The sequence below is a fragment of the Leucopleurus acutus genome (genome assembly GCF_964270905.1).
Source record: "Leucopleurus acutus genome assembly, chromosome: 2".
Classification (NCBI taxonomy): domain Eukaryota; kingdom Metazoa; phylum Chordata; class Mammalia; order Artiodactyla; family Delphinidae; genus Leucopleurus; species Leucopleurus acutus.
The window spans coordinates 54312051-54332981 of record NC_139143.1 but is presented as its reverse complement, the minus strand read 5'-3'; the positions used below and the strand labels follow the sequence as shown (position 1 = coordinate 54332981).

Below are 20931 nucleotides of genomic sequence, written 5' to 3'. Positions count from 1 at the left end.
CTCACAACCCATTTACGACTATCACCTTTACAAGATCCAGCCTCCTGCCTTTCATCTCCCAATTTTCCATACAGCTCCTAATGTACTAAATGAGCAAGTACATGAAGAGGGCTTTTAAAAGTGTTAGCCAGTGCCGCCGCGCCAGCTGCCATAGGAGCCACAGCCGGAACTTGGAGAGGTCTTTTCTCCTCACCTGGAGGGAAGTGGAAGTGCCTTGGCTCCAATTTCCCCACTTTTGCACACTGACCATGTATTATATGCCAGAAATATTACATGGGTCCTGAAGATGTAAACATAGGTAAATAAACATAAAAGACTCATTTCAGACAGGAGGACCTTCAAGATGGCAGAGGAGTAAGACGTGGAGATCACCTTCCTCCCCACAAATACATGAAAAATACATCTACATGTGGAACAACTCCTAGAGAACACCTACTGAACGCTTGCAGAAGACCTCGGACTTCCAAAAAGGCAAGAAACTCCCCACATACCTGGGTAGGGCAAAAGAAAAAAGAATAAACAGAGACAAAAGAATAGGGATGGAACCTGCACCTCTAGAAGGGAGCTGTGAAGGAGGAACAGTTTCCACGCACTAGGAAGCCCTTTCACTGGCGGAGATGGGGGGTGGCGGGGGGAAAGCTTCAGAGCCACAGGGGAGAGCGCAGCAACAGGGATGCAGGGGGCAAAGCGAAGAGATTCCTGCACAGAGGATCAGGGCCGACTGGCACTCACCAGCCCAAGAGGCTTGTCTGCTCACCCGCCAGGACGGGTGTGGGCTGGGAGCTGAGGCTCGGACTTCGGAGGTCAGATCCCAGGGAGAGGACTAGGGTTGGCTGTGTGAACACAGCCTGAAGGGGGCTAGTGTGCCACAGCTAGCCAGAAGGGAGTCTGGGGGAAAATATGGAACTGCCTAAGAGGCAAGAGACCATTGTTTCGGGGTGCACGAGGAGAGGGGATTCAGAACACCACCTACACAAGCTCCAGAGATGGGCACGAGCTGCGGCTATCAGCGCAGACCCCAGAGACGGTCGTGAAATGCTAAGGCTGCTGCTGCAGCCACCAAGAAGCCTGTGTGCAAGCACAGGTCACTATCTACACCTCCCCTCCCAGAAGACTGTGCAGCCCGCCACTGCCAGGGTCCCGTGATCCAGGGACAAGTTCCCGGGGAGAACACATGCCGCGCCTCAGGCTGTTGCAACGTCACGCCAGCCTCTGCCGCTGCAGGCTCACCCCGCAATGTACCCCTCCCTACCCCCAGCCTGAGTGAGCCAGAGCCCCCTGATCAGCTGCTACTTTAACCCCATCCTTTCTGAGCGAAGAACAGATGCCCTCAGGCGACCTACATGCAGAGGCGGGGCCGAATCCAAAGCTGAACCCTGGGAGCTGTGTGAACAAAGAAGAGAAAGGGAAACCTCTCCATGCAGCCTCAGGAGCAGTGGATTAAATCTCCACAATCAACTTGATGTACCCTGCATCTGTGGAATACATGAATAGGCAACAAATCACCCCAAAATTGAGGTGGTGGACCTTAGAAGCAAATGTAGACTTGGGGTTTGCTTTCCGCATCTAATTTGTTTCTGGTTTTATGCTTATCTTAGTTTAGTATTTAGAGCTTATTATCATTGGTAGATTTGTTTATTGATTTGGTTGCTCTCTTCCTTTTTTTTAATATATTTTTTCCTTTTCCTCTTTTTGTGAGTGTGTATGTGTATGCTTCTTTGTGTGATTTTGTCTGTATAGCTTTGCTTTTACCATTTGTCCTAGCATTCTGTCTGTCCAGTTTGGTTTTTTTTTGTATCATTTATAGTGCTTGTTACCATTGGTGGATTTGTTTTTTGGTTTGGTTGCTCTCTTCTTTCCATCTATCTTTTTTTTATTATTACTTTTTTACTTTTTACTTTTAAATAACATTTCTTTTTTATTGTAATAACTTTCTTTTATTTTTTTCTTCTTTCTTTTTCTTTCTCCCTTTTCTTCTGAGCCAAGTGGCTGACAGAGTCTTGGTGCTCTGGTTGGGTGTCAGGCCTGAGCCTCTTAGGTGGGAGAGCCGAGTTCAGGACATTGGTCCACCAGAGACCTGCCGGCCCCACATAATATCAATCAGAGAGAGCTCTCTCAGAGATCTCCATCTCAACGCTAAGACCCAGCTCCACTCAATGACCAGCAAGCTACAGTGCTGGACACCCCATGCCAAACAACTAGCAAGACAGGAACACAACCCCACCCATTAGCAGACAGGCTGCCTAAAATCATAACAAGTTCAGAGCCACCCCAAAACATACCACTGGACGCGGTACTGCCCACCAGAAAGACAAGATCCAGCCTCATCCGCCAGAACACAGGTACCAGTCTGCTCCATCAGGAAGCCTACACAACCCACTGAACAAACCTTAGCCCTGGGGACAGCCACCAAAAACAACGGGAACTATGAACCTGCAGCCTGTGAAAAGGAGACCCCAAACACAGTAAGTTAAGCCAATGAGAAGACAGAGAAATACATAGCATATAAAGGAGCAAGGTAAAAACCCACCAGACCAAACAAATGAAGAGGATATATGCGCTACATGAAAAAGAATTCAGAGTAATGATAGTAAAGGTGATCCAAAATCGTGGAAATAGAATGGAGAAAATACAAAAAACGTTTAATAAGGACCTAGAGGAACTAAAGAGCAAACAAACAATGATGAACAACACAATAAATGAAATTAAAAATTCTCTAGAAAGGATCAATAGCAGAAAACCTGAGGCAGAAGAATGGATAAGTGACCTGGAAGATATAATAGTGGAAATAACTACCACAGAGCAGAATAAAGAAAAAAGAATGAAAAGAATTGAGGATAGTCTCAGAGACCTCTGGGACAACATTAAACACACCAACATTTGATTTACAGGGGTCCCAGAAGAAGAAGAGAAAAAGAAAGGGGCTGAGAAAATATTTGAACAGATTATAGTTGAAAACTTCCTTAATATGGAAAAGTAAATAGTCAAGTCCAGGAAGCACAGAGAGTCCCATAGAGGATAAATCCAAGGAGAAACACGCCAAAACACATATTAATCAAACTATCAAAAATTAAATACAAAAACAAAATATTAAAAGCAGCACGGGAAAAACAACAAATAACATACAAGGGAATCCCCATAAGGTTAACAGCTGATCTTTCAGCAGAAACTCTGCAAGCCAGAAGGGACTGGCAGGACATATTTAAAGTGATGAAAGGGAAAAACCTACAACCAAGATTACTCTACCTGGCAAGGATCTCATTCAGATTCAACAGAGAAATTAAAATCTTTACAGACAAGCAAAGGCTAAGAGAATTCAGCACCACCAAACCAGCTTTACAACAAATGCTAAAGGAACTTCTCTAGGCAGGAAACACAAGAGAAGGAAAAGACGTACAGTAACAAACCTAAAACAATTAAGAAAATGGTAATAGAAACATACATATCGATAACTACCTTAACTGTAAATGGATTAAATGCTCCATCCAAAAGACACAGACTGGCTGAATGGATACAAAAACAAGACATGTATATATGCTGTCTACAAGAGACCCACTTCAGACCTATGGACACATTCAGACTGAAAGTGAGGGGATGGAAAAAGATATTCCATGCAAGTGGAAATCAAAAGAAAGCTGGAGTAGCAATTCTCATATCAGACAAAATAGACTTTAAAATAAAGACTATTACAAGAGACAAAGAGGGACACTACATAATGATCAAGGGATCAATCCAAGAAGAAGATATAACAATTGTAAATGTTTATGGACCCAACATAGGAGCACCCCAATACATAACACAAATGTTAACAACCATAAAAGGGGAAATTGACAGTAACACAATAATAGTAGAGGACTTTAACCCCACTTTCACCAATGGACAGATCATCCAAAATGAAAACAAATAAGGAAGCACAAGCTTTAAATTATACATTAAACAAGATGAACTTAATTGATATTTATAGGACATTCCATCGAAAAACAACAGAATACACTTTCTTCTCAAGTGCTCATGGAACCTTCTCCAGGATAGATCACGTCTTGGGTCACAAATCAAGCCTTGGTAAATTTAAGAAAATTGAAATCGTATCAAGTATCTCTTCCGACCACAATGCTACAAGACTAGATATCAATTACAGGAAAAAATCTGTAAAAAATACAAACACAGGGAGGCTAAACAATACACTGCTAAATAACCAAGTGATCACTGAAGAAATCAAAGAGGAAATCAAAAAAATACCTAGAAACAAATGACAATGAAAACACGATGACCCAAAACCTATGGGATGCAGCTAAAGAAGTTCTAAGAGGGAACTTTATAGCAATACAATCCTACCTCAAGAACAAGAAACATATCAAATAAACAACCTAACCTTACACCTAAAGCAAATAGAAAAAGAAGAACAAAAAACCCCCAAAGTTAGCAGAAGGAAACAAATCATAAAGATCAGATCAGAAATAAATGAAAAGGAAATGAAGGAAATAATAGCAAACATCAATAAAACTAAAAGCTGGTTCTTTGAGAAGACAAACAAAATTGATAAACCATCAGCCAGACTCATCAAGAAAGCAGGGGAGAAGACTTTGATTCAACAAATCAATAGAATTAGAAATGAAAAAGGAGAAGTAACAACTGACACTGCAGAAATACAAAGGATCATAAGAGATTACTATAGGCAACTCTATGCCATGAAATGGACAACCTGGAAGAAATGGACAAATTCTTAGAAAAGCACAACCTTCCAAGATTGAACCAAGAAGAAATAGAAAAAATAAACAGACCAATCACAAGCACTGAAATTCAGACTGTGATTAAAAATCTTCCAACGAACAAAAGCCCAGGACCAGATGGCTTCACAGGTGAATTCTATCACACATTTAGAGAAGAGCTAACACCCATCCTTCTCAAACTCTTCCAAAACATGGCAGAGGGAGGAACACTCCCAAACTCATTCTACGAGGCCACCATCATCCTGATACCAAAACCAGACAAAGAAAGAAAACTACAGGCCGATATCACTGATGAACATAGATGCAAAAATCCTCAACAAAATACTAGCAAACAGAATCCAACAGCACATGAAAAGGATCATACGCCATGATCAAGTGGGGTTTATCCCAGGAATGCAAGCATTCTTCAATATACTCAAATCAATCAATGTGATAAACCCTAGAAAAACCATATGATCATCTAAATATATGCAGAAAAAGCTTTTGACAAAATTCAACACCCATTTATAATAATTAAAAAAAAAACCCTGCAGAAAGTAGGCATAGAGGGAACTTACCTCAACATAATAAAGCCATATATGACAAACCCACAGCTGACATCGTTCTCAATGGTGAAAAACTGAAACCATTTCCACTAAGATCAGGAACAAGACAAGGTTGCCCACTCTCACCATTATTATTCAACATAGTTTTGGAAGTTTTAGCCACAGCAAAAAGAAATAAAAGATTTCCAGATCGGAAAAGAATAAGTAAAACTGTCATTGTTTGCAGATGACATGATGCTATACATACAGAATCCTAAAGATGCTACCAGAAAACTACTAGAACTAATCAATGAATTTGGTAAAGTAGCAGGATACAAAATTAATGCACAGAAATCTCCGGCATTCCTATACACTAATGATGAAAATTCTGAAAGAGAAATTAAGAAAACACTCCCATTTACCACTGCAACAGAAAGAATAAAATACCTAGGTATAAACCTACCTAAGGAGACAAAATACCTGTATGCACAAAACTATAAGACACTGATGAAAGAAATTAAAGATGATACAAACAGATGGAGAGATATACTGTGTTCTTGGATTGGAAGAATCAACATTGTGAAAATGACTATACTACCCAAAGCAATCTACAGATTCAATGCAATCCCTATCAAACTACCAATGGCATTTTTCACAGAACTAGAACAAAAAATTTCACTTTGTATGGAAACACAAAAGACCCTGAATAGCCAAAGCAATCTTGAGAAAGGAAAACAGAGCTTCAGGAATCAGGCTCCCTGATTTCAGACTACACTACAAAGCTACAGTAATCAAGACAGTATGGTACTTGCACAAACACAGAAATATAGATCAATGGAACAGGATAGAAAACCTAGAGATAAACCCATGCACATATGGTCACCTTAACTTTGTTAAAGGAGGCAAGAATATATAATGGAGAAAAGACAGCCTCTTCAATAACTGGTGCTGGGAAAACTGGACAGCTACATATAAAAGAATGAAATTAGAACATTCCCTAACACCATACACAAAAATAAACTCAAAATGGATTAAAGACCTAAATGTAAGGCCAGACACTATAAAACTCTTAGAGGAAAACATAGGAAGAACACTCTATGACATAAATCACAGTAAGATCCTTTTTGCCCCACCTCCTAGACAAATGGAAATAAAAACAAAAATAAACAAGTGGGACAAAATGAAACTAAAAGCTTTTGCATAGCAAAGGAAACCCTAAACAACATGAAAAAACAACCCTCAGAATGGGAGAATATATTTGCAAAGGAAGCAACTGACAAAGGATTAATCTCCAAAATATACAAGCAGCTCATGCAGCTCAATATTAAAAAACAAACAAACCAGTCCAGAAATGGGCAGAAGACCTAAATATACATTTCTCCAAAGAAGATATACAGATTGCCAACAAACACATGAAAGGATGCTCAACATCACTGATCATTAGAGAAATGAAACTCAAAACTCCAATGAGGTATCACCTCACAGTGGTCAGAATGGCCATCATCAAAATATCTACAAACAATAAATGCTGGAGAGGGTATGGAGAAAAGGGAACCCTCTTGTACTGTTGGTGGGAATTTAAATTGATACAGCCACTAAGGATAACAGTATGGAGATTCCTTAAAAAACTAAAAATAGAACTACCACACGACTCAGCAATCCCACTACTCTGCATATACCCTGAGAAAACATTAATTCAAACAGTCGGGGGCTTCCCTGGTGGTGCAGTGGTTGAGAGTCCTCCTGCTGATGCAGGGGACACGGGTTCGTGCCCCGTTCCAGGAAGATCCCACATGCCGTGAAGTGGCTAGGTCCGTGAGCCATGGCCGCTGAGCCTGCGCGTCTGGAGCCTGTGCTCCGCAACGGGAGAGGCCACAACAGTGAGAGGCCCGCGTACCGCAAAAACAAACAAACAAAAAGGTCATGTACCACAATGTTCATTGCAGCTCTATTTACAGTAGCCAGGACATGGAAGCAACCTAAGTGTCCATCGACAGATGAATGGATAAAGAAGATGTGGCACATATATACAATGGAATATTACTCAGCCATAAAAAGAAATGAAACTGAGTTATTTGTAGTGAGGTGGATGGACCTAGAAACTGTCATACCAAATGAAGTAAGTCAGAAAGAGAAAAACAAATACCGTATGCTAACACATATATACGGAATCTCAAAAAAAAAAAAAAAAAAAGGTTCTGAAGAACCTAGAGGCCAGACAGGAATAAAAACGCAGATGTACAGAATGGACTTGAGGGCACGGGGAGGGAGAAGGGTAAGCCGGGACGAAGTGAGAGAATGGCATGGGCATATATACACTACCAAATGTAAAATAGATAGCTACTGGGAAGCAGCTGCATAGCACAGGGAGATCAGCTCGGTGCCTTATGACCACCTAGAGGCGGGGTGGGATAGGGAGGGTGGGAGGGAGATGCAAGAGGGAGGAGATATGGGGATATATGTATATGTATAGCTGATTCACTCTGCTATATAGCAGAAACTAACACACCATTGTAAAGCAATTATACTCCAATAAAGATGTTAAAAAAAAAAAAAAAGTGTTAGCCATTGTTGTTATACCCCATCTCCACCCAGCCCAAACTCTTCTCTGATCTCAGAAACTCCAGTCTGAAATTGACAAACTCCCTGATATTTTCAGTCCCTTCACTTTTTCTTAATGTCTCTTTGCCTTTTTGTTTTGACTAAAACTTGGCTTTCCTTTGAGGACACTGCCTCCCTTTCAGCTGTCAGAGTGAACGCTGATTTTTCTCATGTCCCCCAACTCACTGCAAACTGTTTCTCTTTCATCCTTCAAAAACTGGCTTCTTTGAAGCATATTTTAGCACTCTGTACCTCCTAATCATGTTCCCTCAGCCACTGATGTCTCCAACCTCCGGCTCACAGTTTCAGTGTCCCTGCCATCGTTCTTTCAAACCTCAGCATCCACATGGTGATCCATCCGACAACCAACAATCTAGAACCAACAATCATTCTTTCAGTGACCCACTACCATGTCTGCATCCATCACACCCTTCTTGTTCTCACTCTCATCAGTACCCAACCTAGACTTCATAGTTCATCCCTTGTAAGACCCTTGATTCCCTTTACTGATCTTGCTTGGCAAAACCCCAATCCTAGGTAAACCTGACTGTCCTCTTAGCACCAAGAAGAACACTATGAAAGAAATTCACACAACTGCGTATACTGAGTCACTTCAAAATTATACCCACAGATGTCAAATTGGCACTCGATACTGCCAAATGATGCAGCTGTACTTCCCTAGTAAATTTATTTTCCCATTCCCTGAGAGGTCTATTTTATGTCTTGTTCTCTCTCCTGGAATCTTCAACATCTCTCTTGAGCTGTTGACTGGACTATATATGTCATAGAGAAAATGTTTAGAGCCAAACTAGACCTACCTTTTCCTTCCACCTCAAGTCTACAAACCCAGCTGCATCTCTGCCTACGCATTCTGCCTTCCCATCTGCGATAGCATCCCTGTTCTATCTAGAACTTGTTTTCTCAAGGATCTTAAATTATCTTTTTGCTACATCATTAAATTCTCCCTATATTTTGGATTTTTCTCATCAGCATACAAACATGCTAAAACCCTACCTAAAAAAACCCCACAAACAGCATAAAAGACAAAACCAAACAACCTCTCCCTTGATTTGTCACTCTCTTACAGCCACTACCCTACTTCTCTATTCCCGTGCCAACAAGAGTCCACTTTCTCATCTCCCCATGGCCCTCTCTTCAGCCCACTCCAGTGGGCTTTATTCCAATCGTTTGCACTGACGTGGTTCTTATCAAGGTCATCACAGATCTCTACCTTGAGAGAACCAGTGATGAGTTCTGTATCCTCATTTGACTTCACTTCTCAACAGCATCTGGTTCCTTTTTGAATCACTTCTTAATTCTTCCTTCCAGCTTTCTGCCTGTTTGTGTCCTCCAGGGATCTGTCCTCCACTCTCTCCTCTTCTTTTCTACGTTCTCCTACAAAACAAGTTCACACTATTCCATGGCTTCAAATATCCTTTTAATGCTGATGACTCTCAAATGTCTGTTTCCAACTGGAGTCTCTTCCCTGAACTCCAGATTCATATATCCAAATATCTCCTAAACTTTCAATTTAGATGTCTAATAATTATCTTAAGCTTATATGACCACAACTTCCCTCCCTAAGTCTTTTCCTGTAAAGCCATTCCCATTTCATTAAATGGTATACTAGGCCAAAATCCTGGAGTCATTACTGATTCCTTTCTTTCCTTCATGGGCTGCATCCAGGTCTCTGTATGTCCTGTTGGCTCGACCCCCAAAATATATCCCAAATCCACCTGCTTCTCATCACCTTCCTACTACAATTTGCATTCCAACCACCATCATCTCTCACCAGGAGAGATGTACTGGTCCCTTTACACTCTAGTATCCACACCCCAGCCTGAGTGATTTACCTAAATACATAAATCACATCATGCCACTCTCCCTGCCCCACCCACATAGAATCCTGTTACCCAAAGAATAAAGTCCAAATTCCTTATTGTGGCCACAAGGCTCTGCATGATCTGGACAGTTCTTCCACCATAACCGCATCTCCTACTCAACTTCTCATTCTGTACATGCCAAACACACTGGCCTGCTGTTCTTGGAGTACCGCAGGCTGTTTCCTAACAGCCTTTGCATGTGCTGTTCTTTCTGCTTGAAACACTCTTCTCCCACATATTCACGTGGCTACTTCCTTGATATATTGTATATTTCTCTGTGTTGGAATATAAATTCCTTGATGGCAGAGCTTCTGCTGGTTTTGTCGACTGCTGCATCCCCAGCATATGAACAATCCATGGAACATAGTATGTGTTTAATAAATACTTATAGCCTGATGCTCTCTTCTAAAGCCTTCCTTGCATCCTTACTGCTTTTAGAATGGGCATTGTACTTTAGCTGAGCATTCAAGAATCATAACGATTAAACCACTCCAACACTCAAACTTTATTGCCTTCTACTGTTTAAAGCCTACTCTCTTCCAGGGTGTGAATGCTTTTCGAACAATGCCTTTGTTCAGTCTGTTTCCTCTACGTATAGTGCCCTCACCATAACACTCACTTTGTTTAAACTCCACACTTCTATCAAAGCCCAGCTTAAAAACTGTCAGGCTCTCCTAGATCACACCAGCCCACAGCAATCTCTCCTTACTCCAAATTCCTACTGCCCTTATAACTGCTCCTTTCACAAAGCAATATACTGCATCATTGGGGTCTCTTTAAAATGTCTGTCCTGTCTCCCTAGTTAAATATAAACACCCAAAACAGAATTGGTTGTAAAATGTTGTGAATCCCCAGTACCCTCATAGAGTGACTCATACATTGTAGGTAGGCATTCGGTGTTTGTACATAAATTTTATGCCTCTTCTAATGCTTCAGTTGTACAGTCTATTAGCAGCCATTTAACTGCCCATTGGGTTCCAGATGAACTATTAATTTTAGTATCTAGTTCATCTTTCCTGAGGACACTTGACAGCTATGATTTCATCATCACCAGCCTCTTCTTAATCCTACATAGGCCTTCAGTGTGTGTTTCTGCATTATTACCCTCAAAGGTTTATTTTCCAATTATTTTATTATCCCAATTATGCTCTGTCTTTTAAAATTCAGGATCTAAAATTTTAACAAAATTATAACTAGAGAAGATAATACAAGAATTAAATAAAACGCCATATATAAAGTGCCTCTCACTAGAGTTGGAGTGTACGGGGGATCAATAACGACAGCTATAAATTACAGGTTCTTCCCAAATGAAATCTACCTGCCTAGCATAGTGTTGTACATATTTGTAATCATTAAAATTGATTTTGACAGTGTGTGTGTTTCTGTGTACAGGGAACTTTCTATGCTCTCAGTTCTGTGAGGGAAAAGAAGAGGAGGCAAGGCTCTGGTCAGCCTCTCTGGGTGGACATCTACTTGGAGTCAAGATTGAAAGCCACGGCATGGGGAGGATAAGGAGACACACATTACCAAGCATTAAATGGAGTCCTAATAATAGCAACACCTCTTTGTTTTATGGAGTTGATGTATATTCTTTTATTTGCTCCTCTCAGCCCAGCAAAGTCAGTGTTATTATCCTCACTCCACAGATAAAGGAACTAAAGCTCTGAGAGGCTGATTCTCCCTTCTTACAGGATAGAGCCTGGGTTCAAGTCCATTATTCTGGCTTCATGTTGCATGTTCTTTGCAACACAGTTTTTATTCATTTGCTCATTCTTTCATTCACTTGTCTGGTCATGCATTCAGCAAATATTTGTTTGTTACCAATTATATGTCAGGCACTGTGCTAGGTGATTGGGATAGAAGGCAATAAGATACTGCCCTTGGCCTCTGTGTCTACAACATAGAGAAGAGGCAGAGACACTATGTATTAAAGAAATTCACAAAAGAAATTCCTAAGGGCTGGTCCTAGACATACTATCCCAGTGAACCAGCTGATTATTCGATCCTCATTCCCCCCAAGAATACTCTATTATTCTATTATTCTACTCTATTATTAATAGAGTATTAATACTACCATTAATACTCTATTATTTCTCCATTATCTCTATTATTCTCTGTACTCATAGAGAATAGTAGTGATCTCTTGTTTCTGTTTTCAAACTCAGGGACATTGAGACTGGGAAAGACCAAATGGCTTGCGAACTATCATGTGCATCAGCAACAAAGGCTGTAATGTCAGGGGCGCTTTGCTCTCCATCCCAGGTATAGTCTACAGATATGCTTTGCTCGTCACCACCAATATGTCCCTGGTGTACTGGGCTGACTGATGTTTTGCAAACACAATCCTGTGTAAAAACAGTAGGAGAGCTTGCTATTTAAAGGAATCTTCTGATGAACCTTTATAATTATTATTGTCTTACCTTCTGGTCCTAACCATGTTTCTTAAAAGAAAAAATTCTGCTTTCTCTCTATGTCCTTGCTTTTTAATTACTTCTCAAACACTTTAAATTCTGAGTCAGCCTTTTCTGAAGCCATTCTTGTTATGGAAATTAGCTGAAAAAAACCCACTGGACTCTTTTTCAGTCCTTATCTTACTTGAACTTCCTTCCATATCTCATGCTCCTGTTTTCTTAAAATTCTGTGATATCACATTATCTTGTTGATGAATCCCAACTCAACATCTTTAGACTTGATAGAACTTAAGTTTCAGATTCATCTCTCCATCTATCCACTGGGCAACTCATTCATTCATTCAACAAATATTTACTGGGTGCCTACTGGGTGGCAGGGAATGGGCTGTGTCTTGAGACTAACATGAACAAGGAATTTATTGTCTGGGAGTGAGAAGCAGGAAATAGATATTCACAAGCAACTCAATGGGTCTAAAAATGAACTCATGATTTTTCTTTGCAAATGTCTCCTTTAAACTACATGCATTTAAAATTCCTGCAGTCATTCCAGACATTCAAGTCAGAACTTACAAGGTTTCCTCTGCCTCCCTTTTGTTCATCCACAAATTCTTGGCTAAGTCCTTTCAAGTCTATGTCATAAGTTTATCTCCATTCCCACTGCTCCTGCCCTAGCTCAGATCCTCACCATCTTTTGCCTAGTTTACCATGTAATGTCCAAAACGGTCTCTTCACCTCTGACCTAAGGCCAGCACGCATTGCCCCATGCTGCTTCAGCCGTGTTTCTCTTACCATGAGTGACCTTTCTAAATCCCGACATTTCAACCTTTCTTTCAACCTTTTACCCTGACATTTCGCTGCTAAAATCTCTTTAAAATCTCCCTTCCCTTCAGGAAAAGTCCAAACACCTTCTTATACATTAGAGGTCCTTCTAACTGGGATCCTGCCTACCTCCTAGCCCTGCTTCCCATTGTGCCTCCCCAATCACCCCGACTGCCAACATACACACATCCTATGCTCTGGTGATGAATAACAGAGTTTCTCAGATACTGCATGAAAATTCATTGCAAATATTCCCTCCTTTGGGTAGCCATTTCCAGCATCCTCCCTGGGGCAGAGTGCTTTTGTTACTTTCTCCTTTGGACACCACTGCTCATTACACATAATGATTGGTGTAGTCCCTGATCATTGAGCATTTACCAGTTCTGACATCATGCCAGACCCAGAGGCAATATGATACAGTGTTTAAGAATCTGAGCTTTGGAGATAGCAAGGTTGGTTCAAATCCCAATGTATCATTTATTTAGCAGAATGATCTACAGCAAGATACTTAAACTCTCTACATCCCAATTTCTTCATCTTTAATATGAGCAATAATAAAACCTTTCATTGAGTTGTTGTAAGGATTAATGAGACAAAGTACAAAACATGTTTAGTATGGTATCTGTTACACCATAAGCTATTATTAAGTTGAAGTCATAATTATTGTTTTTGCTAGTATACTTTTTACATATATCATGGGGAATTTGCCCCCAAACCCTAGATGGTTTATCTTCATTTCACAACTAAGGAGATTAGATTACTTGCCCAAAGTCATATAATTAGAAAGCAACAAAGTTAGATTTTAAATCCATAGACAAAATACCATTATAGCCCTTAGGACACTGTGTGAAATGTATTTACTGTGTACCCAGCTCTCCACGTGGAAGGGAAGCTCCCTGAAGGCAAAGACTTTGTCATATTCATATTTCACATAGGAAAAGTTTGAGAATGAATGAACAAATGAACAACTATGTTTCAGCCTCGGCTGATGGATGGCTGTGAGATTCCAGTCCTGGGAGAGGGAAAAAGTGGCTGGTATGTTCACGGTGGCAACAGAACATGAGCCACTACCAGGCCCCTGGGTCACTCACTCATTGCTTCTATCTGCACATGGATGAGGTTCTCAATGTCCTCCTGTAGGGTCTGATGGGGCTTCAGGGGGATGGGCAGGTAGCCGTAGTGCTCTCTGTTGCAGAGGTGCATCTGGATGCCTGAGGACACAAGAGAGGGACAAAACTGGCCAATCAGAAAATACACTTCTTAGTTCTACAGTGACAACTAAGAAAAAAGAGACTAGGCTGTGGCCAAAGCTGAGTTGGGCACTGAAATTGAACAAGTAGTTGTTCCGGGCAGGTTGTGTAGACCTCAAAAGTGCTCCTTTATTAAGAAAGTGTAACCAGAATTTGGGGCAAATAAAAACCCTGGGCCATTCTTCGGCTCAGAGGAAATTGATTTTTTTCTCTCTGAAGAGAAAGCATCCTTGTGGCCTGAAATGAACACTAAAGGCATGACGGGATCAAAAAGGAGGCAAGGAATTCCCGCTCCAGAGAACAGAATGGAACACTGTAATCCACCTACAGGAAATAAAGAGAAAATGAGGAATAAAAGCCACATTTGATATGAAAGCAAACAGGAAAATCCTGTAAGGCTGACAGATTATTAAAGCTAACTCTAAGCATATGTAGAACAAAAAATAAAAAACAAAGGAAACTTAAAATTTTCCATGATTCTCCATGGTTTGATTCCTTCTCTTAGCACGCATGGATTTGCAGTCAACCAACAGACATGAAACTTCTATAAAAGAGTCAGAAAGGGACAAAAGAAAGTCTGCATTTCAAGTCCTGTTAAGAACCTTCAGTATGATAATACCAGAGACATAGCACAGCCCTCTTGTTTTCAAAACCCGTCTTCACAGCCCCAGCTGGCTAACTCCAAGAGTTATATATAGCACCTGTGTTCAACCAGGTAGCTATGAATATTGGAATCAAGAGGGTCTCAGAGAGATCCAGCAACTGACAGTCCTGACTAATGAAAAGACTGCTTAGGTAAAAGGATGAGTCTGCCAAGCTCTGGTCCATGTGTCCAAGCTTCTGATCTGTTAATTTCTATAATCACCTATGCTTTGCAGACAGAGAATTACCTGCACAGCGACTTCTCTATTTTGTGCAGATGAAATTTCCTCCAGTCAGCTGCATCGCCTGCCAAATCAGGTGGAGCTGTCTTGTGGCATTAACAGAGAAGAACGAACAAAGAAAAGAGCTCTTATCCTCCCCTTTACTGAACCCGGCTCCCACCAGGGCTGGTCCAGCAAGCACTGTCACTTCTCTTGCCTTCACCAACAGGACTCACTAGCTCTACTGTTTGCTGACATGAATGCTTCTGAGAAACTTCAAATCCAAACGGACCCTCTTGCAAAGTCGTGATGAATTCAGGAAACAGAAGGGAAATGATTTAATGTTTAGGTTGCCTCTCTACCCTGATTAGGTAAATAATTTTACCATTCAATTTTCCAAAGCTTCAGTAAAAAGGGGAGGTGAGACCTAGCCAAGCTATCCATCAAGTGTGAGGGGAGAAGAAAGGCATTTTCAGACGTGCAAGGTCATATTTACTTGCCATCACACTTCCTCAGACAGTGACTGGATGATGTGGAAGAAGAAGGAGAAGAAAGAGGGGCAGGGGGAAGATTACAAACAAACCAAAAAACAAAAAACAGGGAATATGCAGGACATAGTGAACAGGAGAGTCAATACAGAAGAGAAGAGGAGGGAGTTGCAGCTCCGCAGCTGTGGCACCTCTCACGTTAGAGAACAACAGGAGGCTCCGGGACAGACATCTTTACACACACACACAAAGAACATCTGCTGAATCTGACCATTCTAAGAGGAGTTTTAGACAGTCAGGGATTAGTTTTGGATGGCGTTAGTAATAATAAAACTAAGCAAATATAAAAGGCAATTGTTAGGTCAGATATGAAAGGAAAAGTAGCCATAGTCCATAAATGGAATTAGGTTCACATGATTATAAGAGCAAAAACACTGACCATGGCTCTTTCTTAAAGTACCACGTAACTACATCAAGAGGACAGGGTGACGGGAAGAATGCGTTTGCGTGAACGTGGCAGAGGGAGGGGAGAGGACTAACTCCTCCTCTTCACTAGTGAGTCAATAGGTATTTGCCTAAAGCAAAACCAGAAAATCAAGAAGCAGTATTATAAACATGCTACTTAGAAACATGGATGTGACTATTACACTTGTACCATCATCTAGAAGAGTTAAAAGTGCTTGTCTTCTAAAAGAAGGAAATGGTACAGGGAGGTGACACCCAGGGGACTTCTGATTTTATAATAAACTGTGGGGGACTATTCGAATTGATTCAACTATCTACCTGGATAATTGGATAAAAATATAAAAAATTTAAAAGAAAATGTGTTGGTAATTAGATAAAATCTATGAAGGAACTTGGCACTCAGTGAAAGCTACTTCTGGGGCAAACAATTTTCTCTTTGAAAAAGAATGGTGAAGGATACTATACCTTGAAGGCCTGTACTTCTTTTATGAAGATAGCAAACATTTTCTTGCACTCACTTAGTACCCTAACATTGCAAGATTGATCTACCTACCTTTATCCTTGGTGATGGAAGCTCAGAGTTTGAGAAGCTGTGATTTGCCCAAGGTCACACCTTTGTCGCTAAAGAGCCATTAGTGCCAAACATCTGCCCCTAAAGAGCCAACGTCAAGTATCTCTCTACCCACCCAGGATTTGGAAACCGAGTCTCAAAACCAGTAAACACTCTGGATTGCCATCGCCGTGCATGGGAGGCACTTTCAAGCACTCCCCATGATGTGCAGGAGGAAGCTCTGCCTGCCCGTCACCCACATCTCTTCCTCTTTTGACTCACGGCAGACATGTGGAGGATGACTGGCTGGTGCCAGAGATGGTTACTGTGGCCGTGACACACAGCCCAGATCATTGGCCACAACGGGAGGTGAACTCCCAACCCTGGCTTCATTAGAGCCACGGAAACTTGCCCATGACCCCTGTGCTCTCTTCTTGGGCTGGATGGGCAGCCACGCCCCAGCACTCCAGCACCCTTGGATTGCCCCTGTCACTCCTCACCCACATGTGGCAATGCCTGGAGTTGGAGGTGAAAGATTAAGGGTCGAGGTTTGTGGTTAGATGATCCTGCCTGGGACATGTGGACCCTCTATTTCCTTCTGGACATTTAAAAAAGGATACTCCATGGGACTTCCCTGGTGGTGCCGTGGTTAAGAATCCTGCCAATGCAGGAGACACAGGTTCGAGCCTTGGTCTGGGAAGATCCCACGTGCTTCAGATCAACTAAGCCCAGGCGCCACAATTACTGAGCCTGCGCTCTACAGCCTGCGAGCCACAACTACTGGGCCCGTGCACCCCAACTACTGAAGCCCGCACGCCTAAAGCCCATGCTCTGCGACAAGAGAAGCCACCGCAGTAAGAAGTCTGCGCACCACAATGAAGAGTAGCCCCCGCTCGCCACAACTAGAGAAAGCCCGCGTGCAGCAACAAAGACGCAACACACCAAAAAAAAAAAAAAAAATGATACTCCAATGGATGATCCATAGCTAGGGAGCTTTATAAGAGTGAGAACAAAAGAATATAAATCATCTTTCATCAAGACTCTTTCAAGAGAGAAGGGAAGTGCCTTGCTTTGAACCTAAGAGGGAAAGAGCTTAGAAACACTCCATGGGCTGCACAGAACTCCAGGCTCATTCAAGTCTCTTCTAAAAATGCTTCAAGCTGAGTAAAAGTGCTATTTTAGAGCCACACGACTGTCAGGAAAGCTCTTTCATTCCCCCAAATGACAGTCATTCTTTCCTATCTTGACTCCTGCCCTATTCACAGTTTGTACCACTGATCTGACCCCTCAGCTTTCACTGCTTCATAACTATTATTTGTTTCCACATGTAGAGATCTTATCTCCCCCACTGTCACAGAGCCTAACACAATGCTAGGCACAGCAGGAAAGCCTACAGGACTGACCCTCTCTCCTTTCTTTTCTGCCTCTCTCCTCCCAGCAGAATCATCAAACAGCTCTGGGCCTTTGCACCTGCTTTCAATGTCCTGGGTAGGCCTACGGGAATCCGACCAATAAAGAATGAAGTCAAAGTGAACAGGCCAAGCAAGGGGCATAGCTGAAAAATTCCTATCTAGCTCATGTCATTCTTCCAGCCCCAAATCCAATTCTTGGTTTTAAAAACTATACCATAATAATTTAGTGACTGGGTCACAATAATGCCTTGTGCAATGTCTATCAAGGAGGCCTTTGTTAGGCAAAGATCATTATCGTAATTGTTAATAGCTCAATTTCTTGGAGCATCTTTACTTCAAGCACTTAAGCAAAAGGACTGGCACAAGTTGAAGGACTGGGAAGGCCCTGAGTCTGCTTCCCATCCTGGAGAAATCAGAGCCAATCACAGACCAAGTGGAAAGAAGCAGTTACCATTAACGCTGACACAAGGACCTTCATGAAAACTTCCAATCCACATGAGTATGACAACCTTGCTTTTGCCCTGACACAGACCTAAAACATGTCTACACCTGGCCAAAGGGTCTAAATGGTTCTAGCTGCCAAGGGAAAAAATAATCAGCTTTCCACATTTCCACCAAATATTCCCATTCCTACCAAATCTACAACTGATAAGTGGGATACCTAAGGCTTCTAGGATGGCCTGATGTGTGAGTTGTAGCTTGAATTTTATTAATATTCGCAGCTGCCAGCAACCTGCCTCAACTGCCTGGGGTCTGTGCATGATCTCATCCACCCTGACTCTACAGCCACATGAGTTTATACACCATCTGCCCGGTTTCTAAACTCACTTTTGCTAGTGGTTAAGTGGCACATTTCTGGCTCATTGATAATGGGACCTGGCCTCTGTCAGGAAGGTCTGAATGATCCTGAGAAGAAAGCCTTGCTTTAGGAATGTTGTGTATCTTCATGTTGAACCACTTTAGTGAATTATATCCTCCCTGACTGCATGTGCAAGTGACACAAGAGTAATAACCTACTTTCCTACTGACTTGTCGTCCTCTAAAAGTCTACAATGGTTCATGAAAGAGTGAAGTCTGGTTTTGCCTTTCCTTCCAGGGGGACTGTGGCAGAGACTGCTGGTTACCTCCCAAAATTTGTTTTCTCTTCCCAGAGAGAGAATTGGGGCTCTAGACTGCATAGAATAAAGACAACATTTTGAGCCTCCCAACATTCTGAGCTAGGTGTTGTCCTATGTCCTAAGTCTGGCTAATGGGCTATGCATGGCAGTGATGTGTTCAACTCCTGGATGGTACCCTTAAAGGGCCGAAGAGTGCCCTTCCCTCTATGGTTTTCACTCAACAGCTGAAATGCATCTATACTGATGAGACATGTTGGATCATAGGATTAAGGACAATACCTCATGGAAGGTGGAGAAGCAATAGAGAAGGAGCCTGGGTCTCTGAAAACTTTGTGGAACAGAGCCACTGTACTAGCTCTGATTTTTTTTTTGAGAAGAAATAAACTTCCATTTTTTAAGCCTGGGTCTTCCCCAGTGTACTTTTGGCCCTCTGTCACAGTTTTCTAATTAAGTAAAGGACTCCTATATTGAACAAAGCAATGCAATAGCACCGTAAAGAACGAATCACAGGCCCACGACAACCACCACCACCTTTTTTTTTTTTTTAAAAGAGAGTGGATTCTTGGGTAGGGACCAGTCCTGGCTCTTGGTCATTGGTGCTCACAGGGACAGCAACACAGAGGGTGCTGGTATGGTTACTGCAGACAATTAATTGCCTCTAACACTACTTGAATAGGAAGCCTATTTCCTTATTAAGAGTGTTTTTTTTTAATAAAATGCACAAAACAAAGGAGCTGGTTATTTGCAGTGTTTCCATGGTTGCAGTACAACTGCATACAAACAGTACCTGCTTGCCTGCTGGAGAAGGCAAAGACAATGATGTCATCAAAGGTCCAGGTGTAGTCCTGGTGCGGGGGGTAGAACACCAGCTTGTCAGAGGCTTCCTTCCTGAGGTCAATTAGGAATGTGGAGTGGACCATGGGGACCGGAAAGCAGCCCAACCTCTTCCATTCTCTAATCTGAAGATAGTCTGGGGTCCGTTTATAGAAGCCCTGTAAGGAACAAATGGCTGGGTTATGTTCACTGATCTGAGGGCTTCCTCTTTCCCAATCTTCTGTTAGGCTGACTCCTAAGTCATCACGGGTTAAGTACAAGTCCCCAAGCAAAATCACCTTCTCTCTTCTTATCTTGGCCTAAGAATTTCCAGCTGAGCTCAGGAAATGCTATTTACATATAAAACAATACTAAAAGTGTCCTGTTACCAGCAATAATTTTGGCTTCAGCATATCTCTTGATTTAATAGTTTCATAAAAGTATACTTTGTGTTGACTAATGATTGAATGACATGAGTTATCAGAGGTGGTAGAGCAGAGCAGTTAAGAACACATGTTCTGGGATCTGGCTGTCTGAGGTTAAATCACACCTCAGCTACTTACTGTCTGTAGGTATTGGTCAGGTTACTCAACCTTGCTGTGCCTATTTCCTCATCTGTAAAATAGGAATGATGGCGCTATCTACTCCATGGGGTTGTCTGTAACAATTAAGGAAGGTAAACCTGAAAAGTGCTTAGAGCAGTACCTAGCACCAAGAAAGCATCAATAAATATTGGCTATTATTAAAATGACTACATTACATTGGCTGATATTTTTAACTAAACATGCAGTACTTAAACATATAAATGGGGTCTTTTTTCAATGCAATTACTTATTCACTATCCTGGTGGAGCTGCCACTGCTCCACACTTTTGGGGGGATTCCCCTTTTGAAAGTTCCCTCTGGGCAAGCACACAGGACAACCAATGCCCTTACTTTGTGGTTTTTGAACACACTGGTCTGGAGCAACCCAGCTTGTTTTTCCTCCAAACTCAACTGTTCATT

General features: G+C 41.8%; 1 protein-coding gene across 1 annotated transcript in view; it reads right to left on the bottom strand.

Annotated features, from left to right (window-relative positions):
* Positions 1-20931, bottom strand: part of COLGALT2 (collagen beta(1-O)galactosyltransferase 2) — a 135045-nt gene that overhangs the window by 38840 nt on the left and 75274 nt on the right. Inside the window, exons 5-6 of the mRNA XM_082862584.1 lie at positions 19902-20106; positions 14060-14179 (exon numbers count right to left, since the gene is read on the bottom strand). Of these exons, the coding sequence (XP_082718710.1) occupies positions 14060-14179; positions 19902-20106 (325 nt within the window). The remainder of the gene's footprint in view (positions 1-14059; positions 14180-19901; positions 20107-20931) is intronic.